General features: G+C 40.2%; 1 protein-coding gene across 6 annotated transcripts in view; it reads left to right on the forward strand.

Annotated features, from left to right (window-relative positions):
- The first annotated feature begins 138 nt into the window (after nucleotides 1-138).
- The window catches only part of KBTBD3 (kelch repeat and BTB domain containing 3), a 36,975-nt gene continuing 11,807 nt past the window's right edge, over nucleotides 139-25,306 (forward strand). For 2 of the 6 annotated variants that reach the window (XM_059418305.1, XM_059418349.1), the window contains exons 1-3: nucleotides 139-261; nucleotides 13,221-13,448; nucleotides 24,678-24,922. In XM_059418305.1, coding sequence (XP_059274288.1) covers nucleotides 24,702-24,922 — 221 coding nt within the window. In that variant the 5' untranslated portion in view covers nucleotides 139-261; nucleotides 13,221-13,448; nucleotides 24,678-24,701. The remainder of the gene's footprint in view (nucleotides 262-13,220; nucleotides 13,449-24,677; nucleotides 24,923-25,306) is intronic. The other 4 variants (XM_059418316.1, XM_059418333.1, XM_059418341.1 and 1 more) reach the window with 4 other exon arrangements.

Here is a 25,306-nt window from a genome sequence, read left to right on the forward strand (position 1 = left end):
GGCCCAGCCCCCGTCTCCAGGAGAGATGGACTAGGGGCGGAGACAGAGGCCGGCCTCTGCGCTCCGCGCTCTGCGGCAGCTCGTGACGTCACGAGGGGCGGGGACTAGCGGCTTGCAGAGGGAGGGACCAAGGCCGAGAGACCCCTAATTACGCCAGTCACACTCGGAGAAGCGCTAACGGGACAGCGGTTCAGGCCAATCGCAGTCAGGGCTGCGGAAGCAGCGAGACTAGGGTGGAGACTTCGGAGACTGCAGTTGCAGGTGGGTGAGCTCTGGGGTCTGAGGGAGGAGTGGGATGGCAGCGCCGGGTGCTGGGGGTCCGCGGAGGAGGGGACCCCCGGGGCTCTGGCCGCCCCTTGGGTCGTCCGTGTGCCGGGTGGGGGAGGGCTATGGGCGACGGGGAGCGCGCCGCTCGGGGACCCCGGAGCTGTGCCCCGCGGCCGCCCCGACCTGGCCTCCCCGCCGGCCCTGGGACCCCTCGCTGCGGCCGTGCGGCGGCCGGGGCACCGGGGGCCCTAGGAGCGGCGGAGCGCACTTAGCTCAGCAGCCTTCCTCGGGGGCTCCGTGCCTCGGCTCGGTGGTTTTCCCAGGCCTGACCGAGGGCCGTCTGGACGCCTCTGGGGGACCCTCGTGACCGCAGCCCCTGCGGTACTGGCCTCTGCGGAGCCCTGTCGATGCCCAGCTTCGCGGCCGATGAAATGCCATCTGCTGAGATGGAGACGGTCCCCTCCGCCCTTTGGCGGCCAGGGGACGTCAGTCCAGGGCCAGCAGTAGTCATTACACAGCGACCTAAGGATTATTTCCACCCTCTTTAAGATGGCTTCTATTCTGTTTTTATCTATGCTTGTTTCTGTAAGTTTTCCTGATCTCACAAGCCCCTTCCAACCCTTTGCAGGTAGGTGGGGTTCTGAACGCCCAACACACACAAATCCGCAAAGGGATTTAACGTACTGTCTTGATAGATCAACTTGGGTAATACTAAGAGCCTGTGTCAGGGGCGCTATGTAAGATCTGCTTGCCACCTGAAGAGAGCTTACAGTCTGGCCAGGCAGAGGGAACATGTGCCAAAACCCCGCAGTAACTGAAAATGTGTAGGTACGTGCAGTATACGGTGCCTACTAATTCTCCTGTCCCCGATGATCCCAACTCCGTTCTCCATTTTTAACTTTATGTATCTGAGCATATGGTAACTTCACTCTTGGCTTTTTGAACTGATCTTTTTAAATTCCACTGTTTCCAAAACACTTCCATGCTCTGTGCAGTAGTAATTATTGTTACTGATGGAGAATCTGAGGTGAGAAAGAGAAATCTGTGGGACGATTTCAAAACAGGTTTAGGAATTCATAGTCCAATCTTTTAGCATTGAACTGAGCTCTGTGTATTCATCTGTACAGCCTCGTAGACAGATAGTGCAGTGGTTATTCGTACTTGCTTTCTCTGCCTAGAATATTCTGTCCTCCCGTCATCACATTTCTTGTTCCTCTGTGTCATTCCGGTCTCGGCTCAAATGTCATACCTAGGAGAATGTCTATGTACAAGCTCAGTCTCCCCACTCCCTTCTATCCCTGGTACTACAGTGGACATTCTTTTTAGGTTTGTTTAATGGAATCCCCTTACTTGTCTACTTTGTAAATTCTTACTTGTCCTTCAAGGCTTAGGGCAAACCCGACCTTTTCTTGAGGACAACCCCGGAGTTTTTTTTTTGTTTTTTTTTTTCTTTTTAATTCTCTGTTTAATTCATTTGGCAACTATTCTTACACAGTCTTATGGCATCTATTATCCCGAATTATTTTTATGTGTGTCAGAATATAAACTACTTGAGAGGAAATTTAATGCATACCTTACGTTTTACAAATAGTATACACATGTTTTGATGAACTTTTACAATAGATTTTACTTCTATTATAAGCTAACATTGGTATTTTTAGTCTGTCTACCTTTACTTCCCTCATTTTATTTCTTAAGGAAATATAAAGTGTGCCTAACTATATTCAGGAATCCCAAACATATTATTGTGATTTTTTTTTTAATTGCATTGGTGAGGGGAAGAGGAGGACTGAAGTGTTAGGGGTTCAGCAAGCTTGTAATAGTCAACTTGCCAGATTCTGAGCTGTCGCTTCTTAGTGGAATTCTGAGAAACCTGCCTGTGTTCTTTTTCCATTTCCACCACCAGTTATCTGTGTGACTTTGAGAAAATCACATAACCTCTCCCGGGTTTCAATTTGATTGGAAAAGCATCAAATGAAATCCTCTAAGTTTCATCGCTTTTAGGGAGCAGGGGAGATAATGTTCATTAGCTTCTTATTGGGACACAACTTTACTCCATTGCAAAGCTTAACTTTTCAAGACTTTAATAAATATATTTTTAATTCTACCAGTTACCCAAGAAAGAAATCTTGCAACCTTTCCCCCCTCAGTTTGCATATCCAATCTATTATCCATTCTATCGGTTCTGCGTCTAAGCTAGAGTTACCATCTAAATTTCTCCTTCTCCACTGCTAACACTCTGGTCTTAACCACCATCCTGTCTCACCGGCAAGACTGAATCATTATCTAGCCTGCAGCAGACGGGGCAACATTGTTTTCCTAAGTCCTCCCTGCCATCAGCACTTCTGAAGCAGCGGGTCTTCAGAGCTAGTTCTCCAAGTCCACGCCCTTGAGCACTGCATCATATGTGCTTCTGACCAGGCAGTGTAGGAGAGGCCAGCAAGATAGGAATCCTGAAGACCGTTGTGCTCCAGAAACTAGAGATGTGTGTTGCAAGAAGGGGGGACTAGTTAGCAACGTGAGTTAACTAGAACGTGGAGAGAGAAGACGAGAGCACGGTGTGGTGACACTGACTCAGCAGGATGTTGGGTGAGATGACTGGACAGCAGCGGGCTCAGATGGCCACTGCATGGAAAGCTGTTACAGACTTTCTGGGTCAGAGAGTGGGAAACCGGGATGGTCAGTAGAGGGTAATGAAAGTTCAAAGGACAGATTTTTGTTTGATATTTAAAGATGGGAGATATTACAATGTGTCTGCTGATGGAATCTGTCCAGTGCAGGGGAGAATGTGTTGATGCAGGAGAGGTGGTAGTTGTGTGGGTGTGGGTGTGCGCGTGTGTGCGTGGTACTCTAGAGTGTACTCCAGAGTGGGGGACCCTGTCTCCACTGGTTTTGGCCATACGCCCAGTAGTTAGAACAGTACTTGCCAAAGTAATAGCTACTCTGTAAACTTTTTAATATCTGTTGAATAAATGATTAACTTGGACACTATTTCTCTTACCTCCTTTTTAAAAAATTAATTCTTCACACATCAGCCAGAAAGATACTTTTAAAAAATAAATCAGACCATGTCACTGCGCAGTGCGAAGGCTTCTGTGGTCCCAACTGCACGTAGAATGGAATTCCAGCACCCTGTAGCCTATCGGGTCCCACATGAGGTGATGCCCGCCTTCTGGAGCCCTACCTCCCCTGCATTCTTCTCTCCTTAACTGAATTCTAGTGATGCTGGCCTTCTTTCATGTCCTCAAACAGAAGGACTCCTTCCCACATTAGGGCTTTATACAGGATTTCTCCCCCCCCCCCCGCCCCGCCAAACTTCTTGTCTTGACATCATTCAGGTGTCCCCTTAAATGACACCTTCTGAGAAGACACTCCCTGAGACTGTAGTGAACCAGAGCAAAATCTCCTGGAGCCACGTGGTCCTGGGCCAGCTCCCTGGGACCTGCCATATAACCTTGAGCAAACTGCAGAAGGTCTTAAGGCCCCAGCTCCCCTTCCTGTGAAGTATAGACCATAGCAATACCTGGTTTACACACTCCTTTTGAAGACTCAAGAGTATATGGAGCAGCAGTACAGAGTGAACCCTCTGTAAGTGTTACCAGGGTCACTCCCTGAAGCTGAATATCCCCCATTGTTCGTTTCTGTTCCTTTCCCAGCGGTTTCTTCACTGTTTTTGCAACAATGTCTAATTTATCAGTCTTCCTCACTAGATAGGAACCACCAGGAAAGCAAGGATCAAGTCGGCCTCTATCCTCCATGCCTTCCTGACTAATTCCCTACCTGGCACACAGTGAGCAGCCTGTGACAAATAATAATTAGGTTAGGCCAGAAATCACGCTCGGTTTTGAAACTCCAGTGACCAAACTCGCATCACTGGAGAGCCTGACGGAATCAAAGCCCAGACCAGTCTTGGTGCAGCCTCGGTGGAATCCCGCACTCCTGTCCAGCACCTGCATTTTCTGTCCTTACTTTGTATCAATCTTGTCAGACTTGATTGTTGTGCTTTTATTGATTCAATTATTTAAATCAAATTTTAATGGAAGATGTTAAAAGGAAGAAGGAAACAATAGTATTAAAAATTGATTCAGTGTTTTGAGCAGGAAGGAGTTTTGTTGAAACTAAGATGCACCCTTACACACCACTGTCTCATGCACTTTGAAGAAAGAAAACACTGCCATCCTCAGCTCCATACAACTCCTTATCGCGTGGTATTTTTCATACTCAAGGAAAGCCCTTTTAAAATTTTCATATATCACCCCAGTACACACGCAAAATTAGTTGGCTGAGATACTCTTAAAACATTTTCACATTCAGAATCCAGTGCTTCAAATTCACCCGCAACTCAGAATCTCGAAGTCCCATGTTTTTCTACATAATATTCTGTTATCAAGAGCATTAGTGATGCATCATTTCTTTTTTTTTTTAAGATTTTATTTATTTATTTATTTGACAGATCACAAGTTGGCAGAGAGGCAGGCAGAGAGAGGGGGGAAGCAGGCTCCCCGCTGAGCAGAGAGCCCAATGTGGGGCTCGATCCCAGGACCCTGAGATCATGACCTGAGCCAAAGGCAGAGGCTTAACCCACTGAGCCACCCAGGTGCCCCTGATGCATCATTTCTTAAATGACTATCTGTTATTATCTCCAGGGCTGTATTTTAAGACATGGATAACCATTCTTCACATTCTGATGCACAGTTTGATGCACATAGGGACAAACAGGTCATGTTGCTCCCTGGCCAGAAGCAATAAGATACCTGTCAATTTCAGATATGTTTAGGGTGGGAAAAAATGTGCCTTAAAATTAGTGAAATATTAGGGGCACCTGGGTGGCTTAGTGGGTTAAGCCTCTGCCTTCGGCTTGGGTCATGATTTTAGGGTCCTGGGATCAAACCCTGCATCGGGCTCTCTGCTCAGCGGGGAGCCTGCTTCCCCCACTCTCTCTCTCTCTGCCTGCCTCTCTGCCTGCTTGTGATCTCTCTCTCTGTCAAATAAAATCTTTTTAAAAAAATCAGTGAAATATTATATTGAATTTGCAGAGTATTTGAAGAAAAAATTGCCTTATATATCTTTTAACAAGATTTAAGAATTGTTTTAACAATAATGTTATTAAGTACATGTTATTACTGAGTTTAACCATTAATATTGATACACCACCTGACAATATTGATTTATTATTTATGACATAGCTTAAGCATCACAACAGTACGATGTATTGGTGTGTCTGCCTTGAACACAAGGAAGCTAAAGCCTTAGAGAGCCTCCATAGGTGCCGCAGTATGGTGATGGGCTACTTAGGACCCTATTCCTTCAGCCTGAGTCCTGAATTCTTGGTTATATGCAAAATACACTACTACTATGAGTGCACATTTACTCCGACCAAATTTAAGAAATGAAGATTTCAGCTTCTTTGCTCTTTCATTCTGTACAGAATATACACGGCAGGTTTTATCTTTTAACAGTGTCATAAAAGTGAATATCTATATATGACTCTAATATGTTTGAGATACTTATTCTTTTTTTTAAGATTTTATTTATTTGAAAGAGAGCGTGAGAGTACACACACAAGCCGGGTAAGAGGCAGAGGGAGAAGTAGGCTCCCCACTGAGTGGGAGCCTGACTCAGGCTCGATCCCAGGACCCTGGGATCATGACCTGAACCGAAGGCAGATACTCAACCGACGGAGACACCTAGGTGCTCTGAAACATAAAAATTTTTAGTAAAATTTGCTTTTTGTTACTATTTATAGAAATGAGAATTCTTTATATCTCCATCATTGGATTCAATGAACAGTGAGCCTCAAGAGACTTAATCCAACACAAGGTCCTAATTCAATACATATTTTTAATGATAATAAAGTTAATTAAAATATGTTTGTGGCTGACGTTTCTTAAAATTTATTTCCTCAAGACTCACATCACTATATACAAATACAGTTTTTATCCTTTTTAAAGTCTCAGGTTTGAGTACCTTTTAGCTTTTTTGTTTTATATTCAACTTCTCTTTTGAAAACCGAGGAACAGGCCACCTGGATGGCTCAGTTGGTTAAGCATCGGACCCTTTTGGCTCAGGTCATGATCTCTGGGTCATAGGGTTGGGCTCTACACCAGGTGTGGAGTCTGCTTGGGGTTCTCTATATGCCGGGGGCCTTCCTGCTTGTGCTTACTCTCTCTCAAGTAAATAAATAAATCTTAAAAAAAAAAAACTTACACTAAAAAAGAAAACAATGTTTTCTTTGCATTTTTAAAGTGTTTTGAACAAGAACAAAACTGGGATATCAGTTTTTAAACTAAATTTCTATTTTGTGGTCTTTAATTTTTATTTTGAAATAATCACATATATATATACAAGTTACAAAAATAGTATGAAGCAGTCCCAGGTGCCCTTTACACAGTTTCCCCAGGGCAGCATCTTCCACAGTTATTGCCTAAAATCAAAATCAGGAACTTGACTTTGGTGCACTGTGTAGGGACAGTCCTGTGTCATTTTATCACATGTATAGATGCCTATAGCTGATCAAGTCACAGATTATTACAATTCACTGCAGAAGTGTCCCTATGCATTCCTGCCCCTCCACCCCCACCACGTTCCTCAGCCCCGGAAACCACTAATATGTTGTCCATCTCTATCATTTTGTCATTTCAAGAACGTTCTAGAAATGGAAACATACAGTATGTGACCTTTTGAGACTGCCCTTTTTCACTCAACATAATGCTCTTGAAATTCCTCTAAGTTGTGATTGTACATCAGTGGCCTGTTCCTTTTTAATGGTGGGCAGTCTTCCGTGGTATGGAGGTACGACAGTCAGTATACTTGTCCATATGTTGAGCAACATTTTGGATGTTTATGGTTTTTGACAATACAATTCTAAGGGCTATGATAAACCATGTACAGATTTGTATTTCTCTAGGATAAATGTGTTCATATCAGTGATTATTGGCTAATATAATGTATACTTAGTTCCCCATTTTTATTGAGATGTAACTGACATATAACATTGTGTTAGTTTTAGGTGTACAACAGAATGACTTGATATTTATAAATATTATGGAATGAATACCACAATAAGTATAGTTAACATCCATTGCCTTGCAGAATTTTTTCTTTTGCTGATGGCTTTTAAGATTTACTCCCAGAGCAACGTCCAAATATAGAACTCAGCATTGTTAACTGTAGTCCTCATGCTGTACATTACATCTCCAGAATTTGGTTCTCTTATAACTGGAAATTTGTACTTTCACCCCCTTCCCTCAGTTCCCCTACCCCCAGCCCCTCTGGCAAACTCCAACCTTTTCTCTGTTCCCATGAGGGTTTTTTTCTTCTTCAAGATTCCACATTTAAGTGACATTCTACAGTCTACATTTATTATTTCACTTAGCATAATACCCTCAAGGTCCATCTGTGCTGTTGCAAATGGCAGGATTCCTTCTTTTTTATGGCTAATGCTCTACTGTGTGTGTGTGTGTACACTTCACATTTTCTTTATCCATTTATCAATCTACAGACACTTAAGTCATTTCCTTCTCTCGGCTGTTGTGAATATGCTGCTGGAACACAGCAGATAGATGCCTCTTCAGGATAGTGATTTAATGTCCTTTCAGTTCACACCTAGAAGCTGAATTGGTTAAGATCATATTGTAGTTTCATTTAAAATTTTTGAGAAACTGCCATACTATTTTCTATATTGGTTGCACCAGTTTTCATTCACACCAAAAGGATACAAGGTTCCCTTTTATTCACATCCCCAACAGCACTTGCTGTCTCTTATCTTTTTGACAAAAGCCAGACTGACAAGTGTGAGTTTGTATCTCGGGGTTTTGATTAGCCTTTTCCTGATGATTAGTGACAATGAGCATCACCTCATGTACCTGTTAAACCATGTGAATAGCTTTGGAAAAATATCTATTCATGTTCACTGCCCATTTATTTTTATTTTTTTTAATTTTTAAAGATTTTATTTATTCATTTGACACAGAGAGAGAGAGATCACAAGCAGGCAGAGAGAGAGGGAGAAACAGGCTCCCTGCTGAGCAGAGAGCCCGATGTGGGGCTCGATCCCAAGACCCTGAGACCATGACCCAAGCCGAAGGCAGAGGCCTAACTCTCTGAGCCACCCAGGCACCCCTCACTGCCCATTTTTAATTGGATTACTTGGAGGGTTTTTTTTTTGTTTTGGTTTTTTTTTGCTCTTGAGTTCTAGAAGTTCCTTACAAATTTTGGATATTAACACCTTATCAGATGCGTGGGTTAAGAACATTTTCTCCCAGTCTGTAGGCTGACCTTTCATTTGGTTGATCACTTATTTTATAGTGTAGAAATTTTGTAGCTGATGTAGTCCCACTTCTTTATTTTTTATTTTGTTGCTTGTGCCTTATATGTCTTATCCACCACCACCACCCCCCAAAATAATTGCTATTACCAATGTCAAGGAGCTTATTCCCTACTTTTTCTTCTAGGAGTTTTATAGTTTCTGGTCTCACATTAAATATTTAACTGACTTAATTGTTGTGAATGGTGTGAGATACGGGTCCGGTTCCATTCTTTTGCATGTGAATATCCAATTTTCCTAGTGTGATTTATTGAAGAAACTATCTTTTCACCATTGAGTACTCATGCCATCGTTGTTATATAATAGTTGTCCATTTATGTGTGAATTTACTTCTGGTCTCTCAGTTCTCTTCCATTAGTCCATGTGTCTGTCTTTATGCCAGTGCCATACTGTCTTGATTACTATAGCTTTGTAATATAATTTAAAATCAGGAAGTGTAGGGGCGCCTGGGTGGCACAGTCAAACATCTGCCTTTGGTTCAGGATCTCAGGGTTCTAGGATCAAGCCCCATATCAGGCTCCCTGTTCAATGGAGAGTCTGCTGTTCCATTCCTCCTCTCGCCCCCACCATCCTCTTCTGCTCTCTCTCATACACACTCTCAAATAAGTAAATAAAATCTTTTTAAAAAATCAGGAAGTGTGATGCATCTAGCCTTGCTATTCTTTCTCAGGATTACTTTGGCTATTGCAGGATTACTCTGGCTGTGTAGATAGTTCTTTATGAATTTTAAGATTATTTTTCTATTTTTATGAAAAATGCCTTAGGTATCTTGATAGGGATTACATTCAATTTACAGAGGCGTTTAGGTAGTATGGAAATTTTAATAATATTAATTTTTCCAATCCATGAACACAGGGTGTATTTCCATTTATTTATATTTTCTCTGATTTCTTTCAACAATGTTTTATAGTTTTTAATTTATAAGCCATTGACCTACTTGGTTAAATTTATTCCTAAGTATTTTATTGTTTTTGACACTGTTGTAAATGAGATTGTTTTCTTTATTTTAAATTTTAGTTTGTTAGTATATAGAAATGTTACTGATTTTTTGTATGTTGATTTTGTATCCTAGAGCTTCACTGAAGTCATTTATTAGTTGTTACATGTTTTTTTGGTGTAGTCTTTAGGATTTTCTGTATACAAAACATCATCTGCAAACAAAGACAATTTTACTATTTTCCTTTCCAATTCTGATTCCATTTATTTGTTTTTCTTGCCTCATTGCTCTGGCTAGAACTTCCAGTACTGTGTTAAATAGTGATGAGAGTGGACAACCTTCACTCAGTCCTAATATTAGAGGAAAAACTTTCAACCTTTCACCATTGAGTTTGATGTTAGTTGTGGGTTGTCATGTACGGCCTTTTATTATTTGAGAATTCTATGCCCAATTTGCTTCTATGCCTAAATGAGAATTTTTATAATGAATTGATGCTGAATTTTTAAATGTTTTTATCCATCTGTTGGGATGCTCATATGACTTTAATCTTTTTAATTAATGTGGTAAATTACAATTTTTGATTTGCATATGTTCACTCATCCTTGCCTCCTAGGAATGAATCCTAATTGATCATGGTGTATTATCCTTTTAGTGTGCTGTTGGATTCAGTTTGCTAGAATTTTGTTGAGACTTTTTGCATCTTTAGTCACCAGAGATATTGGCTTGTAAGTTGTTTTGTTTTGTTTTATTTTTTTCTTGTTTTTGTAGTGGCCTTATCTGGCTTTGATATCATGGTAATGCTGGCTCAGTTGGTTAAGGACTGCCTTCAGCTCAGGTTGAGTTCCTGCTCAACTGGGAGTCTGCTTCCTCCTCAACTCCCCCAACCCCTCCTCCAACTTCCTCCCCCAACTTCCTCCTCAGCTCCCCCAACCCCTTCCCTGGCTCCATGCTCCCTTTCTCTCTCTTTTGCTCTCTTTCTCTCTCAAATAAAATACTTAAAATTTTTTAAATATATTTGCAAATTTTCCCATTATTGACTTCTGCTTTTATATGATTGTTGCTAGAAAATATAGTTGGTGTAATTTCAGTCTTCTTATATTTGCTACAACTTGTATTATGGCCTAACATTTGCTCTATCTTACAAAATGTTCTGTGTCTGTATATGTCACTTAAGTCCTTGTGATTTATAATGTTATTCAAATCTACTCTTTCCTTACTGATTCTCTGGATGGTATATCCATTGCTGAGTAGGATATTAAAGTCTCCAGTTATTATTTTATTGCTATTTATTTCTGTCAGTTCTGCTAGTATTTGCTTTATATATTTGGTTCTCTGATATTGGGTACATAAACATTTACAATTATGTATTTTTAATGGATTGACTCCATTATCATTATATAAGGACCTTCCTCATCTCTTCTATTTTTAAAGTCTCTTTTGTCTGATATGAGTATAGCATCTCTGCTTTCTTTTGGTTACAATCTGTGTGAAATATTTTTTTCCCATTCCTTCACTCTCAGTCTGCATGTGTTTTTAAAACTACAGGGAGGGATGCCCTCATGGCTCAGTTGGTTAAGTGGCTGCCTTCGGCTCAGGTCATGATCCGAGGGTCCTGGGTTTGAGTTCCATATTAGGCTCCTTGCTCAGCAGGGAACCTGCTTCTCCCTCTGCCTGCAGCTCTACCTGCTTGTGTGCTCTCTCTTTGACAAATAAGTTAAAAAATAAAATGAAATAAATAAAGCTACAGGAAATCTCTTGTAGGCAGCTTATTATTGGATCTTGTATTTTTCTCTATTCAGTTATCCTGTGTCTCTTGATTGGAGAATTTAATCCATTTACACTTAAATTGTTAATATGTCAAGACTTACTACTACTATTTTGTTAACTGTGTTCTATTTTGTAGATACTTTATTGCTTCTTTGTGGTTTGATGACTTTTTGTGGCAATATTTTGTCATTCTTTTATCATAATCTTTCATGTGACCACTTCAGGGTTTTCTTTTTGGCTACTGTGATGCTAACATAAAATCTATTTATAACATTCTATTTTAAGTTGATAACAACTCAATTTTACTAACATAAACTTTAAATTTTTACTTCTCCCTCACTCACAGTTCCAGTTATTAATGTTTCAGTATATATGTTCATATATATATGTATATGTGAATATATATATAGTATTTTCAGGATTTTATTTCTACGTAATCTCTGCACCCATTGTGGGACTCACACTCACAAACCTGAGATCAAGAGTCACATACTCCACTGACTGAGCAAGTCAGGCACCCCTCAGTTTACATATATTTTATATTATGTATCCAAAAATAAATTATCATAGTTAAAACTAGAGTTGTAAATAAATTACATATTTGAGAATATAATTCCCCAATATTGGAGAATCTTATTTTGACTGTATTTACTATTACCAGTTCTACAAACATTTATATATTTTTATGATGTTAATTAGCATCATTTTATTTCTCCTTGAAAAACTACCTTAGTATTGCTTGTAAGGCAGATGTAATGCTAATTAACTTCCTTAGCTTTTATTTGTTGAGAAATTCTTTATCTCTCATTCATTTTTGAAAGACTACTTCACCAGCTATACTATTCTTAGTTAACAGCTTCTGCTTCTCTTTCAGTACTTTGAATATATCACCTCATTCTCTCCTGATTGAAAAGTTGCTATTGAGAAATCTGTCCATAGTCTTATGGGAGGGATCACACATCACTGTGATGTGTCAGTCTTTTGCTGCTTTCAAAATTCTTTGTGACTTTTGACAATTATAATATGTCTCTATGTAGCCCTTTTTGGATTCAATCTATTTGGGGTCTTTTGGGTGTCATTATTCTGATATCCATTTCTCTCCTCATGTATGGGAAGTTTTCAACCATTATTGTTTTTAAATACTTTCTGTCCCCTTTTCCCCACTCTCTTCTACTTTGGGGTTCTTACAATGCATGTTTATTCTTTAGATGGTGTCCTAGGAGTCCTGTATGCTTTCTTTACTCTTTTTAATTCTTTCTTTTTGCTGTTCTGACTGGAAAATTTCACGTGCCCTATTTTATAGTTCACTGATTCTTCTGCTTGATGGAGTCTGTTGTTTAAGTTCTTTTTTTTTTTTTTTTTAACTTAAAAGATTTTACTTATTTATTTGACAGAGATCACAAGTAGGCAGAGAGGCAGGCAGAGAGAGAGTGAGGAAGCAGGCTCTCTGCTGAGCAGAGAGCCCAATTGTGGAGCTCGATCCCAGGACCCTGAGATCATGACCTGAGCCAAAGGCAGAGGCTTTAACCCACTGAGCCACCCAGGTGCCCCTACAGTTGAAGTTCTCAACTGAATTCTTCAGGGAAGTCACTGAATTCTTTACTTATAGGATTTCTTTCTTTCTTCTTTCTTTCTTTTTGTGGTTTCTATTTCTTGTTGAACTTTTCATTTTGTTCATGCATTTTCCCCCCAATTTTGTTTAGTGATTTGTGTTTTCCTGTAGTTAACTGGACTTCTTTAAGAGGAATAATCTGAATTACTTGCAGACAATTCACAGATCTCCCATTTCTTTAAAGTCAATTATTGGAGCTTTATTACCCCCCTATGGTAATGTCAATGATTATCTGATTCTTTATCATCCTTGCTTCTTTGTGTTGTTATCTGCATATTTGAGTAAGCAGTCTCCTCTTCCATACTTTACAGGTTGTCTTCTCCAGAAATGGCCTTCCCCCAGTCAGTTCACCTTGATTCTGGACCAGTCAGCAGGCAGCATCCTTGGTCAGGTGGGGCTTGCTGACAGGGTCTCTGTTTGGGCAAGGCTGCTGCCTGAGCTCTGAGGTCAGGCTGGGTGCCTCTGGCTGGTGGGTTCCTGCCTACACGAAGCTGTGGGATGCGCTCTGGAGGAATTCTCTGGCTAAACTTCCTACTCAGGTAGGACTGGTGCTATACTCAGCAGCTAGGAAGGGCTACAAATATGCTTCCTTGCCTGAGTGGAGTTGTAAGACAGTCTCCATGGCCCTTTAGCTTGATGTTTGGGGATCTGTATCCAGCAGAGCTACCCACCAAACTCCTGGGTCAGACAGTGCCACCAGCTGTGCTCTGCAGATGGAAAGCCCAACTGGCTTGGTGTTCCACTCAGGTGCTGTTGTATACTTAGGTGTAGGTTGGGCTACACAGCTTCCCAGGTGTTCTGGTTAGGCTTGCTCATTGGGAAGGGCTGAAGGCTATCTTCAGTGCCAAGCAGGGCTTCAGATTTGCTTCCCCACATGGGGAAAGGCTGTATAACAGCCTCCACAGCCAGGTGGACTTGGAAGTCAGGGACATGAGTAAGGCAAAACACACTGAGCTCCCCAGACAGATGGAGTCACCACGTGGGCTCCGCAGAAGGGCAGGCACCCTGCTTAGGTACTCTCTCAAGTGCTGCTGAGCTACTCGGTTTCCCAGATGCTCCAGTCAGGTTTCCTGGTGGCATGAAGCTGGGGGCTGCACTCAGCAGTAAGCAGGGCTATGAATTAGCTTTTCTGCCAGGCAGGGTGGCAAAAATAGGCTCTAAGGCCAGCAGGGCTCATTGTTTGGGTTCTTGAATCAGGCAGAACTGCACCCTGAGTTCCCTGACCAGATGGAGTCACCATGTCATGGTTAGCTTTTTAAAAAACTTCCAAATAATTTATATTAGCAACATGTGAATGATACAGTGTCTCTCTGGCTTCTCAACCATTTGATATTATCAGTATCTTTTTATTAGCCATTCTAATGGATAGGAAGTGCGATTTCATTGTGGTTTTAATTTTGTATTTCCATGACTAATGATATTGAACATGCCTTCATGTGTTCATTTCTGTATTTTCTTTGGTGAAATATTTCTCCATATCTTCTGCCCATTTTTTAATTGAATTGTTTGGGTTTTTTTACTGATGGATTTTGAGAATTCCTTATATATTGTAGATATTAATCTTTTATCAGATTTCATTTGCAAATATTTTCTCCCAGGCTATAGATTGTCTTTTCTTCTTAACAGAGTCTTTCACAGAGGAAACGTTTTCAGTTTGGTAACATTCAACTAGCATTTTTCCTCTGTTTAATGGATTGTGCTTTTATTTTATTATTATTATTTTTTTAATTTATCTATTTGACAGAGAGAGATCACAAATAAGCAGAGAGGCAGGCAGAGAGAGAAAGGAGGAAGCAGGCTCTCTGCAGAGAGCCCGATGTGGGGCTCGATCCCAGGACCCTGGGATCATGACCTGAGCCGAAGGCAGAGGCTTTAACCCACTGAGCCACCCAGGCACCCCTGGATTGTGCTTTTAATATCATAGATCTAAGAATTGAGATCTAAGAACTTCCAGTACTATGATTAATAGCAATAATAAAAAGTGGACATATTTGCCATTTTCATCATCTTAGAGAAAAAGGATTCAGTCTCCTGCCATTTAGTTTTGTATATTTCTTTGTTTTTATATTGTCTTTGTCTGGGGCACCACAGTTGTACTGACTTACTTGGGAAGTGTTCCCTCCTCTTCTGTATTCTGGAGGAAATTGTACAGATTTAGTATTCACTTTTTAAAAAACTTCTGTAAACTCAATGTCTTTAATAGTTACAGGGCTGTTCAAATTTTACATTTCATCTTGAGTGGGTTGTGGTAATACATGGGTTCTTTGGGAAATTAGTCCATTTCATCTGTCCTATTGCACTGTTACATGTAGAGTTGTTTATAATATTCCTTTCCCTTTCTTTCTGATTATCTTCAAGGTCTGTAGTGATTCCCCTCTTTCATTCCTGATATTAGTAATGCATGTCTTCTTTCCTTCATTCCTTGTTAATCTTGCTCAAGTTTGTCTATTTCATTGAACTTTTCAAAGAATTGAACTTTCGTTGATTTTCTCTGTGGTTTTCCATTTATTTCATAGAGTTCTGCTCTTTATCATTTCCTTTCACATAACTTTATTGAGTTTATTTTGCCCTTCTCATAGTTTCTTCAGGTTGAAGCAAAAATTATAACACTGCCTAATGTAGATCTCAGCATATGTAAGGAATTACTTAAAACGATTATATAAGAAAGATATGAGGGATTGTAAAGGGAAGTAAAAGAGTGTAAAGTTTATACACTTTATTCACACTGGTAAAATATTTGCACAAATATTATTATAACATATATTATACACACACACACATATATACACACATATAAATGTAATACATAGAACAACCACTAAAAAGTCCATACAAAGCGGTACACTCATAGCCACTATAGCTAAATCAAAATGGAATTCTGCAAAGGGTTAAGTAACTTAAGTATCTCATAGGAAAGGCAGAAAGCAACTCACAGGAATCTGAGTAAAGAAAGTTACTCCAAGTAACTCATAGGAAGGCAGAAAGAAGAAAAATAAATTAATTAAAAACAGAAATCACAGAAAACAACCAAAAAGCAGACCTAAGTATTAATGTATCAATAATTGTACTAAATATAAATGGTCTATATATGCCAGTTAAAAGACAGAGATTAGCAGAGTAGATTTTCAAAAAATGATCCAATTTTATACAATTCCTATAAGTTATTCACTTCAAATGGAATGACAGAAGTAAGTTCAAAGTCAACAAGCAGGTTGAAAATATACTATGCAAGCATTAATTAAAAGTAAACAGGTAAGGTTATATCAATATTAGACAAAATGGATGTCAGCAAAGAAAATTATGAGGGACAGAGAGGAATATTACATGTCAGCCCACCAAGAAGTCACAGCAAACCTAATTGTCTAGGTACCAAACAACAGAGCTGCAAAATATGTGAAGCAAAAACTGATGGAACTGTTAAGAAAAACAGACAAATATACTTAACAGCTGGATACTTTACTATTTTCCTGTCTTAAATTAATAGAACAAGAAGAGAGTAAGAAATGACACAGAACACAATACCATCAATCAATAGAATCAAATCAACATTAATAGAAAACTCCACCTAACAAAAGAACACACAGTATTTTCAACTGTCATGGAACATATACTGAGTAACCATATCCTTATGCACAAAACAAACCTCAAATGACTGAAAAGAATAAAAGTCACACAGACTTTGCCATTACTCATTGAGGCATCTCTGTGAGGGCTGCTTTAAAATTCTTGGTAGATAATTCTGACATCTGTGTCATCTCTGTTCATATCTTTTGATTGTCTTTTCAACTTGACATATACCTGATTTTGGATATATTGGATATTATGTGGTAAGATTCTAGATCATATTTAAATCCTGTGTTTTAGGTTTTTGTGTTTTGGGTTTTTTTTTTTTTTTTAATTGTTGTTGTTCTGTTGGGTCAAGGTCACCACCTCATTACTGCTAGGTTGGGATGGAAGTCCTGATTTTCCACCCCACCTTTGTGGACACCTGGGAGAGGGGGGCTGCTGGACAGAGTTGGGAGTTAAGTTTCCCCTCTTTGCGTCCTCTGATACCACTGTGGCTGGGAGAGGGAAGCGCACATCGTTGCTACTCTCCATGAGGTCTCCACTGACATCATGTGGGGTAGCCTTCAGGCTTGAATATCACGTTATAACTACAAAAGTTAAGAGTCTCTCAGCATTTATTTGCCTACCAATGTGTACCTTTTAACAGAAATGGAAGTTTTGTCATATGGTATTGTTCTCTGATTCATTGGTTAAAAGGTCCAGAAAGATTTGCTTTGGAACACAGACACAGATGGCAGATTTAGACTGTTGTAATCAGTGATCAAAATTTGCCTCCCTAAAAAATAATTGCCTCCCTGGCTCCACTTTCTCCTCAGTGTATTAACATGCTCAGGTCTCAAATAAAAGAAAACAAAATTTCCTACAATTCACCTATTCCTCAAGTCCTTACCTCACTGAACTTCTTTAAAAAATAATTTATACAAATTGTGTCCATTATTTCCTCATTAAGCTACTGTAGTGTGGCCTCTCCTCACCCCACCCCCAAATCATCAGTGATGTTTTCTCAGTTCTTACCTCAGCTTTGGATGATGTGTGACTATTTCCTACATGGAAATTCTCTTCCTTTGCCCTCCACTGCCTCTCCTACTTTTCCTCCATTTCTGTCCCTATTCTTCATGAGTTCTTCCTTAGCCAACAAACTTTGTCACCTGTGTCTTCCACAAATTTCTGCTATATTTTCAGTTCATCTAGACATCACCTGGTAGGTAGCTGTTAAACACAAATAATTCTTCAACTAAGTGGTCTATGCCTTAAGGTTAGTTATCCTCAGTGTTCTACTCCTGGACCTCTTCTTTTCTAATTTTGTTTATTTTCTTTGATTGATTTTTATCTGTTTCAATGGCTTTAGTTATCTTGTGGACTGAGTTCCCCTATCCCCTTCATAAACCTTCCCATACCCTTTCTCTTTGATAGCACTTAACTTTATCATGATTAAATAAAGTCTACATATACAAAAGTACTCAAACCAAGTTAAGAAAATAGAAAATTTCAGCTTCTCTGCTTGGCCATTCTATATGGAGTAAACATGGCAGGCTTGAACTTATAACAACTTCATCAAAATAAATACCTGTGCATAATGCAAATATATAAATTTGATACTTGAAAGTTACTTTTTTTTAAAGATTTTATTTATTTATTTATTTGACAGACAGAGATCACAAGTAGGCAGAGAGGCAGGCAGAGAGAGAGGAGGGGAAGCAGGCTCCCCACTGAGCAGAAAGCCCAATGCGGGACTCGATCCCAGGGTCAACTCGATCCCAGGAACCTGGGATCATGACCTGAGCTGAAGGCAGAGGCTTTAACCCACTGAGCCACCCAGGCACCCTGATAATTGAAAGTTTCTACTAAGTTCTTTTACTTATATTACTAGTCACAGACAAAATTACTGTATACATATATCATTGGGTTCACCTTTGACCTGTGAACTATAAGCTTCAATAGTTGATTTACTCCAATAAGTCACTTATATATACTGATATTAAAAAGTATTGCAAACCATTATTGCCTTTATTAAGCATTGTAGCTACTTAGCTACAGTAGCTACATAGCTACTTCTGTAGTAAAAGAAAGAAACAGTATCTGTAAAAAATAGAAAAAAAAACAAGCCCCATTTGTTACAAATGATGTAATTTTTATGCAGAAAACACTAAAGAATCAACAGAAAAATATTTAGATTAAGAATGTGCTTAAGAAAAAAAAATGTGTTGGGAGTTACTGGGATTAAAATTCATATGCATTAATTAAAATAACCCTATTTATTGTAATAGACACACCTCAGTGACTTAATAATTTTTTATCCAAAAAAAATCCCAAAATCAAAAACCAGTGTTGGCATCTTTTTAAATTGACATTCCTCATGCCAGTGAACCTTAGATAGTAAGCTCCATGAGAATAAGAGCCACATCTTAGTCATTTACTGCTGGTATTCTGAGCAGAACGATCTTTCTAAAATGTAAAGCCATGGTGTAGTGCCTCTCCAACTTCAAGTCCTTCTAAATATTCCTCATTACTTCTAGAATGAAAGCCACGCCCCCTCGCATGGCATGCAGCTTTGCATGAGCCGGTCCACTTCAGCTTTATCTACCCCATATCTGCTCCTCAACACTGCTTCTCCCAAGGGGCTGTGGTAACTCTTTCATCCATGCCTCTCCACTTACACTTTTTTCTCTTGGAAGTGTCTTTCTCATCTTCTTTGGTAATCAGTCATCTTTAATTTTTCTTTAACAGCTCAAATACCATCAGAATGTCTTCCTTTGTCCTCCCCCCCCCTCTCTGCTCTCTCTGCTCTGTCCTCCTCACCCCTGGGATCAAGTCTGAGCTTTGTCCTTCCTTCCTGCCTCCACAACACTCTTCGTATCTCTACTAGGATGCTTACTTGTTACTTCTTTCTCTCCACACCAGCCTGTGAGCAGGCAAGAGCAGGGACCCTGTGACTCCTCTGTCTTTAGATTCCCAATGCCTGCACAGGTTAGAAGCCCAGGAGATATTCAGTAAAAGTTTACAGAAGAGGGAAGATCAGAGTGGAGGCAATTGAAGTGAGAACAATGACACATTTATCTCAAAGAGTGGCTGTCGGGGTGAAGAAAAGGTAGTGGTTTTAAAATAGATATGGCTGGTGCAGGAGGACCTCTGTGGGAGTGCCAGAGGAGTGCCTGGCTTGGGAAATAGGAGCATCTCCATGGGAAATCCAAAAAGAATAGCGTTATGGAGGGGGGTGGTGCGGGGGATCAGAATGCTATTACTTAAACTTCAGTAGTTTTCATTGGTAATTATGGCCACACTGAAGAATTGAAAAATAGAGATTTTTTAATGCCCAATAAAACATATGTTTTAAAATTGAAATTAAATTTGTATGTACCACACACACACACACACACACACACACACACACACACACACAATCAGATACAGAACAAAAGTATTGTGGAATGAGTTTTCAGCATCTAGCCACGGTCTTCTCCTCTCTCTCTCCTTGATTAAATGGCTTGAAGGCCAAGGTAGTAATTTCTGCTTTATATTGTCCCATGGGGATCACAGAGCCTTGTCAGTACCAATACTCCCAAACTTTGAACTTCTGAAAACCAAGAAGAGTCTACAATTGTAGGAGAGAAATATATCTTTCCATCTACATCTAAGTTCCTCTGCCAGAGGCATTTAATACATTTCTAAATGGATGAGGATTTAGAGCAGTTCCGAAAGGTGTGCAGGCTGTGTGTGCTGAGTGTCCCCACCACTCCTGTGGTCCTCTGAGGCAGCCGTGGGGAGACCCTGCGTTGCTGCTACAGATGTCCAGCTCTCCAGCCCATGGCCAGACTTAAGAAACAGCCCAGGAGATACACCTGGTTTGTGTGCTTGAGAAAATGCTATGACCCTCTGCACAGCATTACATCATATCTGTCTGTCAAGTCCAGATGAGGCTGCTTATTTGCTCTGTGTACCGTTTTGTGTACTGTACATGCTCCCTGGTCTCTCCCCTTAAATATTCCTTTCCAGCATTCTGGAGTCAGTACAAGAGGCTAGCTTAGGTCTCAACCAGTGTGTCTTTCTCTCCCCTGACTCCCTGGTCCTGGCACTTCACATGAACTATGTCACAGTGACAATGCTTGTGCTCGACTTTTCTCTTATGCCTTAGGAGCTCTTAGAGTCTGCTTTTTCCCCCACCAGCTTATTAGGCATGTAAACCTTCTGATCAGTGTCAATTAAAGGGCTTCCTTGGCTTTTATGTTAAATGTTTAGTAGAAGAAAAAAAAATGGGAATCAAAGACTAGAAGCTCCTTGCCTCAACTATATCCCAGGTAAAGTGCTGGAGTAGCACTGGAGCCGTGTGTCCGATCCCAAAGCCCTGCTCGTCCCGCTTCCTCACATGACATCGTTCCCCTGGGAAGGTGGATGATTTGTAGTTACTAGAAAAGGAGGGAAAAACATCCATACTTCTAAAAACAGAGTTTTACAAGTGACTTAAGAGGCATGCCTTGTGAAGTGACGAATGACTCTTGGGATGGCAGCCATATGTAATTGTCTGTGTACACCACTCTTTGGCCTTAAATATTCTTTTCCGCCTTAGGTCACACATTAACAACATTCTTAAGTAAAGATTTATAGTGTTGTGGTGATTCATGTATTGTATCAACTGAACTGGACCACAGGATTCCCAGACATTTGGTCAAACATTATTCGCTGTGTTTCTATAAGGATGTTTCTAGATGGACTGAGTGAAGCAGGTTGTCCTCCCTAATGAAGGTGGGCCTCACCCAATCAGTTGAAGACCTGGATAGGACAAAATTGCTAAGTAAGAGGAAACTTATTTGAGTGCTGAGTTGAGAAAAATCATTTCCTGCCTTTGGACTCAAATTAAAAAATCATCTGTTTCCAGGTCTCCAGGCTGTCAGCTTTCAAACTACCCTGGGTCTCCCGCTTGCCAACCACAGATCTTGGGACCTCCATAATTTTGTGAACCAATTCCTTATTTTTTATAGACACACACACACACACACACAAACTATATGTACCAGTGTGTGTGTGTGTGTGTGTACCTCTGTACACAAAAACAATAGGCTTGTAGCCTATTGGTTCACTGGTTCTGTTTCTCCAGAGAACTCTCACTAGTGCAACTCTTTTCTGCCTTCCTTTTCTTTGGAACTGCCCCCAAGCCTCTCATTATCTCTCTCCTTTCATGGCACCCACTCTCATTATGTCTCCCTCCTTACAGCTGCTTTAGAACGCTGCTCACAGAATCACTGCAGGGAACTTGTTTTTCCAGGAACACTGCCAGTCACATCCTATTACCCTCCCCCACTTGTACACGCTCACCATCCCTCCCATGCACGTGTGTACACACTGGCCTCCCCACAGTACATCAGCCATCCAGTGGATCTTCCCGTGATGATGAAAATATTTCAGATTTCTGCTGAACAATGTAATAGCTGCTGCTGTATGTGACAATGCAGTTCTCCGGAGAAACAGAACCAACTGGAGAGATGGATAGACAGACAGATTTACACTAGGAAGCTGGCTTCTGTGATCATGGAGTCTGAGAAACCCAGAGATCTGCAGCCGGCATGCTGCCAGGAGAGCCAGCAAGAGAGCCAGTGGGACAGGGACAGTCCTAAGTCTCAGTCCGAAGGTAGGAGAAGCCCAACGCCCAAAGTCCAACACAGTGCAGCAGACAGAAAGAATTCTTTCTTACTTGGCCTTGTGTTCTGTCTGGCTTTCAAAAGGAATGGATGAGCCCCATTCACATGAGGGAGGGCACTCTGCTTTACTGAGTTTCACACTTCAAATGTTAACATCCACAAATGCCCTCACAGACATCCCCCAAATTAATGCCTAGCTACTACGTATCTGGGCACTCCCTGGCTCAGTCATGCTGACACATGAAAGTAACCATCACACTACATGTGGCTACTGATTACTTAAAATAGGGTTAGAGCAACCAAAGAACCAAATTTTTAATTTAATTTAATCAGATGATTTAAATTTAAATAGCAGTACATGGCTTATGATTACTGTATTAGACAACATAGCAGTAGATGGTCTTAGTCCTAGACTAGAGCTTTAACTGATGTTCTAGGACCATTCCGACTACTTCTCTGTGTATAGCTTCCACCTGGGCTTGAAACAATCCCTCTGGGAGAACCAAGCCACCGTGTAAGAAGTCCAACTACCCAGAGACCGCCATGTTGTGAGGAAGTGTAAGCTAGCCCACATGGAGAGAGTGCATTGAGAGACACACACAAAGACAGACAGAGACCTGTCTGTTCTAGGCATCCCATTTGAAGAATCAGAAATGTACGAAAAGGAACCATATTGGACCTGGAGCCCAGTCAGGCCTTCAAATGACTTCAGCCAGAGCTGCCACCTGATTCTAAGCATATTAAAGCCTCAAGCAAGAAGCTCCAATTAAACCCACAGAACCATGAGAGAGAGTAAATTGTTCTCACAAGCTACTAAGTTTTCTGGTGATTTACAAAGCAACAGATAACCAGAATAAAAACATACTAAGAGAATCAAGGTTCCCTATTTCTCTGGCTTCCTTAGTTCCCAATCTTCTCTCCCTTTCTGTTTCCCACCTCCTTGCTTTTTGGTGGGGTAAAGTTGTGTGCATAGAACTGAATTTGGGAAAGTCACAATGATCTGGCCTTCAACTATCTTGGATTTCTGATCTCATGTTTAAAAGGCCTTTTTAAATAAAGTTACACTTTTTTCTGTCATGCTTTCAAATAGGACAATTTGGCTTAAGAGAGAGAGAGAGAGAGAAAGGACTCAAAATCACAAATGAGAGGGGAGAAATAATAACCAACACCACAGAAAGAGAAACAATCGTAAGAGAATTTTAATGATAAACTATGCCAACAAACTGGACAACCTGGAAGAAATGGATAACTGCCTAGAAACATATAAATTACCAAAACTGATATAGGAAGAAATAGGAAACTTGAACAGACCAAAGCAAATAGACTGAATCAGTGATCAAAAAACTCCCAACAAACAGAAGTACAGGACCAGATTGGCTTCACAAGAGGAATTATACCAAACGTTTAAAGAAGAGTTAATGTCTGTCTTATCAAACTATTCCAAAAGAAATAGAAAAGGAAGGAAAACTTCTAAATTCACTCTATGAAGCCAGCATTACCCTCATACCAAAACAGGATAAAGAGTCCACTAAAATTTAAAGAGAACTACAGGTCAATATCCCTGATAAAAATAGAAGCAAAAATCTCGATAAAATAGTAACAAGCCAAATTCAACAATACATTAGGAAAATCATTCACCATGATCAAGAGGGATTTATCCCTGAGTTGCCAGGGTGGTTCAATATTCACAAACCAGTCAACGTCATATGTCACATCAGTAAGAGAAGATAAGAACCATAGGATCACCTTAATAGATGCAGAAAAAAGCATTCAACAAAGTTCATCCAGTCATGATAAAAACCCTCAACAAAATAGGTTTAGAGGGAACATACCTCCATATAATAAAGGCCATATATGAAAACCCACAGCTAGTATCATCCTAAATGGGGAAAAATGGAGAACTTTTTAAGGTCAGGAATAAAACAAGGAGGTCCTGTCTTACCACTCTGATTCAATGTAGTACTGGAAGTCCTAGCCACAAGCAATCAGACAAGGAAAAGAAATAAAAGGCAACCATATAGGCCAACTTGGACTGATGTTTGCCTTTCTTTCCATACTAAAGGCCATAACCAGTTAATACAGTCTAACACTCTGGTCTTTTTTTGGTGTTTATCTCTGAAAAGCTGAACCCCAGAAGGCATATATCTGTGCTTCAAGATCAGTGTTTTAACATTTTCTTTGCTGCTAGAAGAAAATGGATGTGAGGGGACAGGGATGTGCTGGGTGTACAGCCATGTGAGAACTACGGGGTACATAATACGTCTTACATACAAGACTAGTCATGTAGTGAGAGCCTATGTGTGTACACATACAATTTTAAAATTGTGCTATTTGACACAATTATATAGCCCTGAACTGTATCCTTCCATCTGATGGTACTTTTTATTCCAAGAATCTCAATATTTATAAACATTCAGAAGAAGTTTATTATTAAATGTCCTGAAAACAAATGTTTAGAACAAGTTTACTATGTTACAGTTGTTCTCAGTATAAATGACACTGAACAGACTTTGGATCTGAAATGTCATCAGGACTCACCACAACAGTGATTTTTCTTTTCCATTCCAGTTCTAAGAACAAAAGGAATTGGCTATGGATAATTCATATCATTTCAATCAACGAAACTCACTTAACGGACTTCCACCTGACAAGAAAAACAACTTCCTTGTATCTGAAGATCATGGACAGAAAATCTTAAGTGTACTGCAGAATTTTAGAGAACAAAATGTCTTTTATGATTTTGAAATAATCATGAAAGATGAAATAATCCCATGTCATCGCTGTGTCTTAGCAGCGTGCAGTGACTTTTTCAGGTACTTTGCCTTCTGTGTGTGCCTCAGATTTTGTGTTATTAAGTTATGTTTCATAACTACTGAATTTCTCCCCTACAGGAGCACGGAATGGTAATTTTTAATTCTTAAAATAAAAACTAATTTGAACCTAGATTAACTAGTGAATTTTTAATATGAAAATTTAAGACTACCTTTTTTTTTTAAGATTTTTTATTATTTCTTTGACAGAGAGAGAGAGAGGAAGGGAGGGAACACAAGCAGAGGGAGTGGGAGAGGGAGAAGCAGGCCTCCCACCAAGCAGGGAGTCCAATTCGGGCCTCGATCCCAGGACCCCAAGACCAAGACCCAAGCTGAAGGCAGATGCCCAATGACTGAGCCACCCAGGCACCCTAAGACTACCTTTTT

The sequence above is a fragment of the Mustela nigripes genome, chromosome 1 (assembly GCF_022355385.1).
Source record: "Mustela nigripes isolate SB6536 chromosome 1, MUSNIG.SB6536, whole genome shotgun sequence".
Taxonomy (NCBI): Eukaryota; Metazoa; Chordata; class Mammalia; order Carnivora; family Mustelidae; genus Mustela; species Mustela nigripes.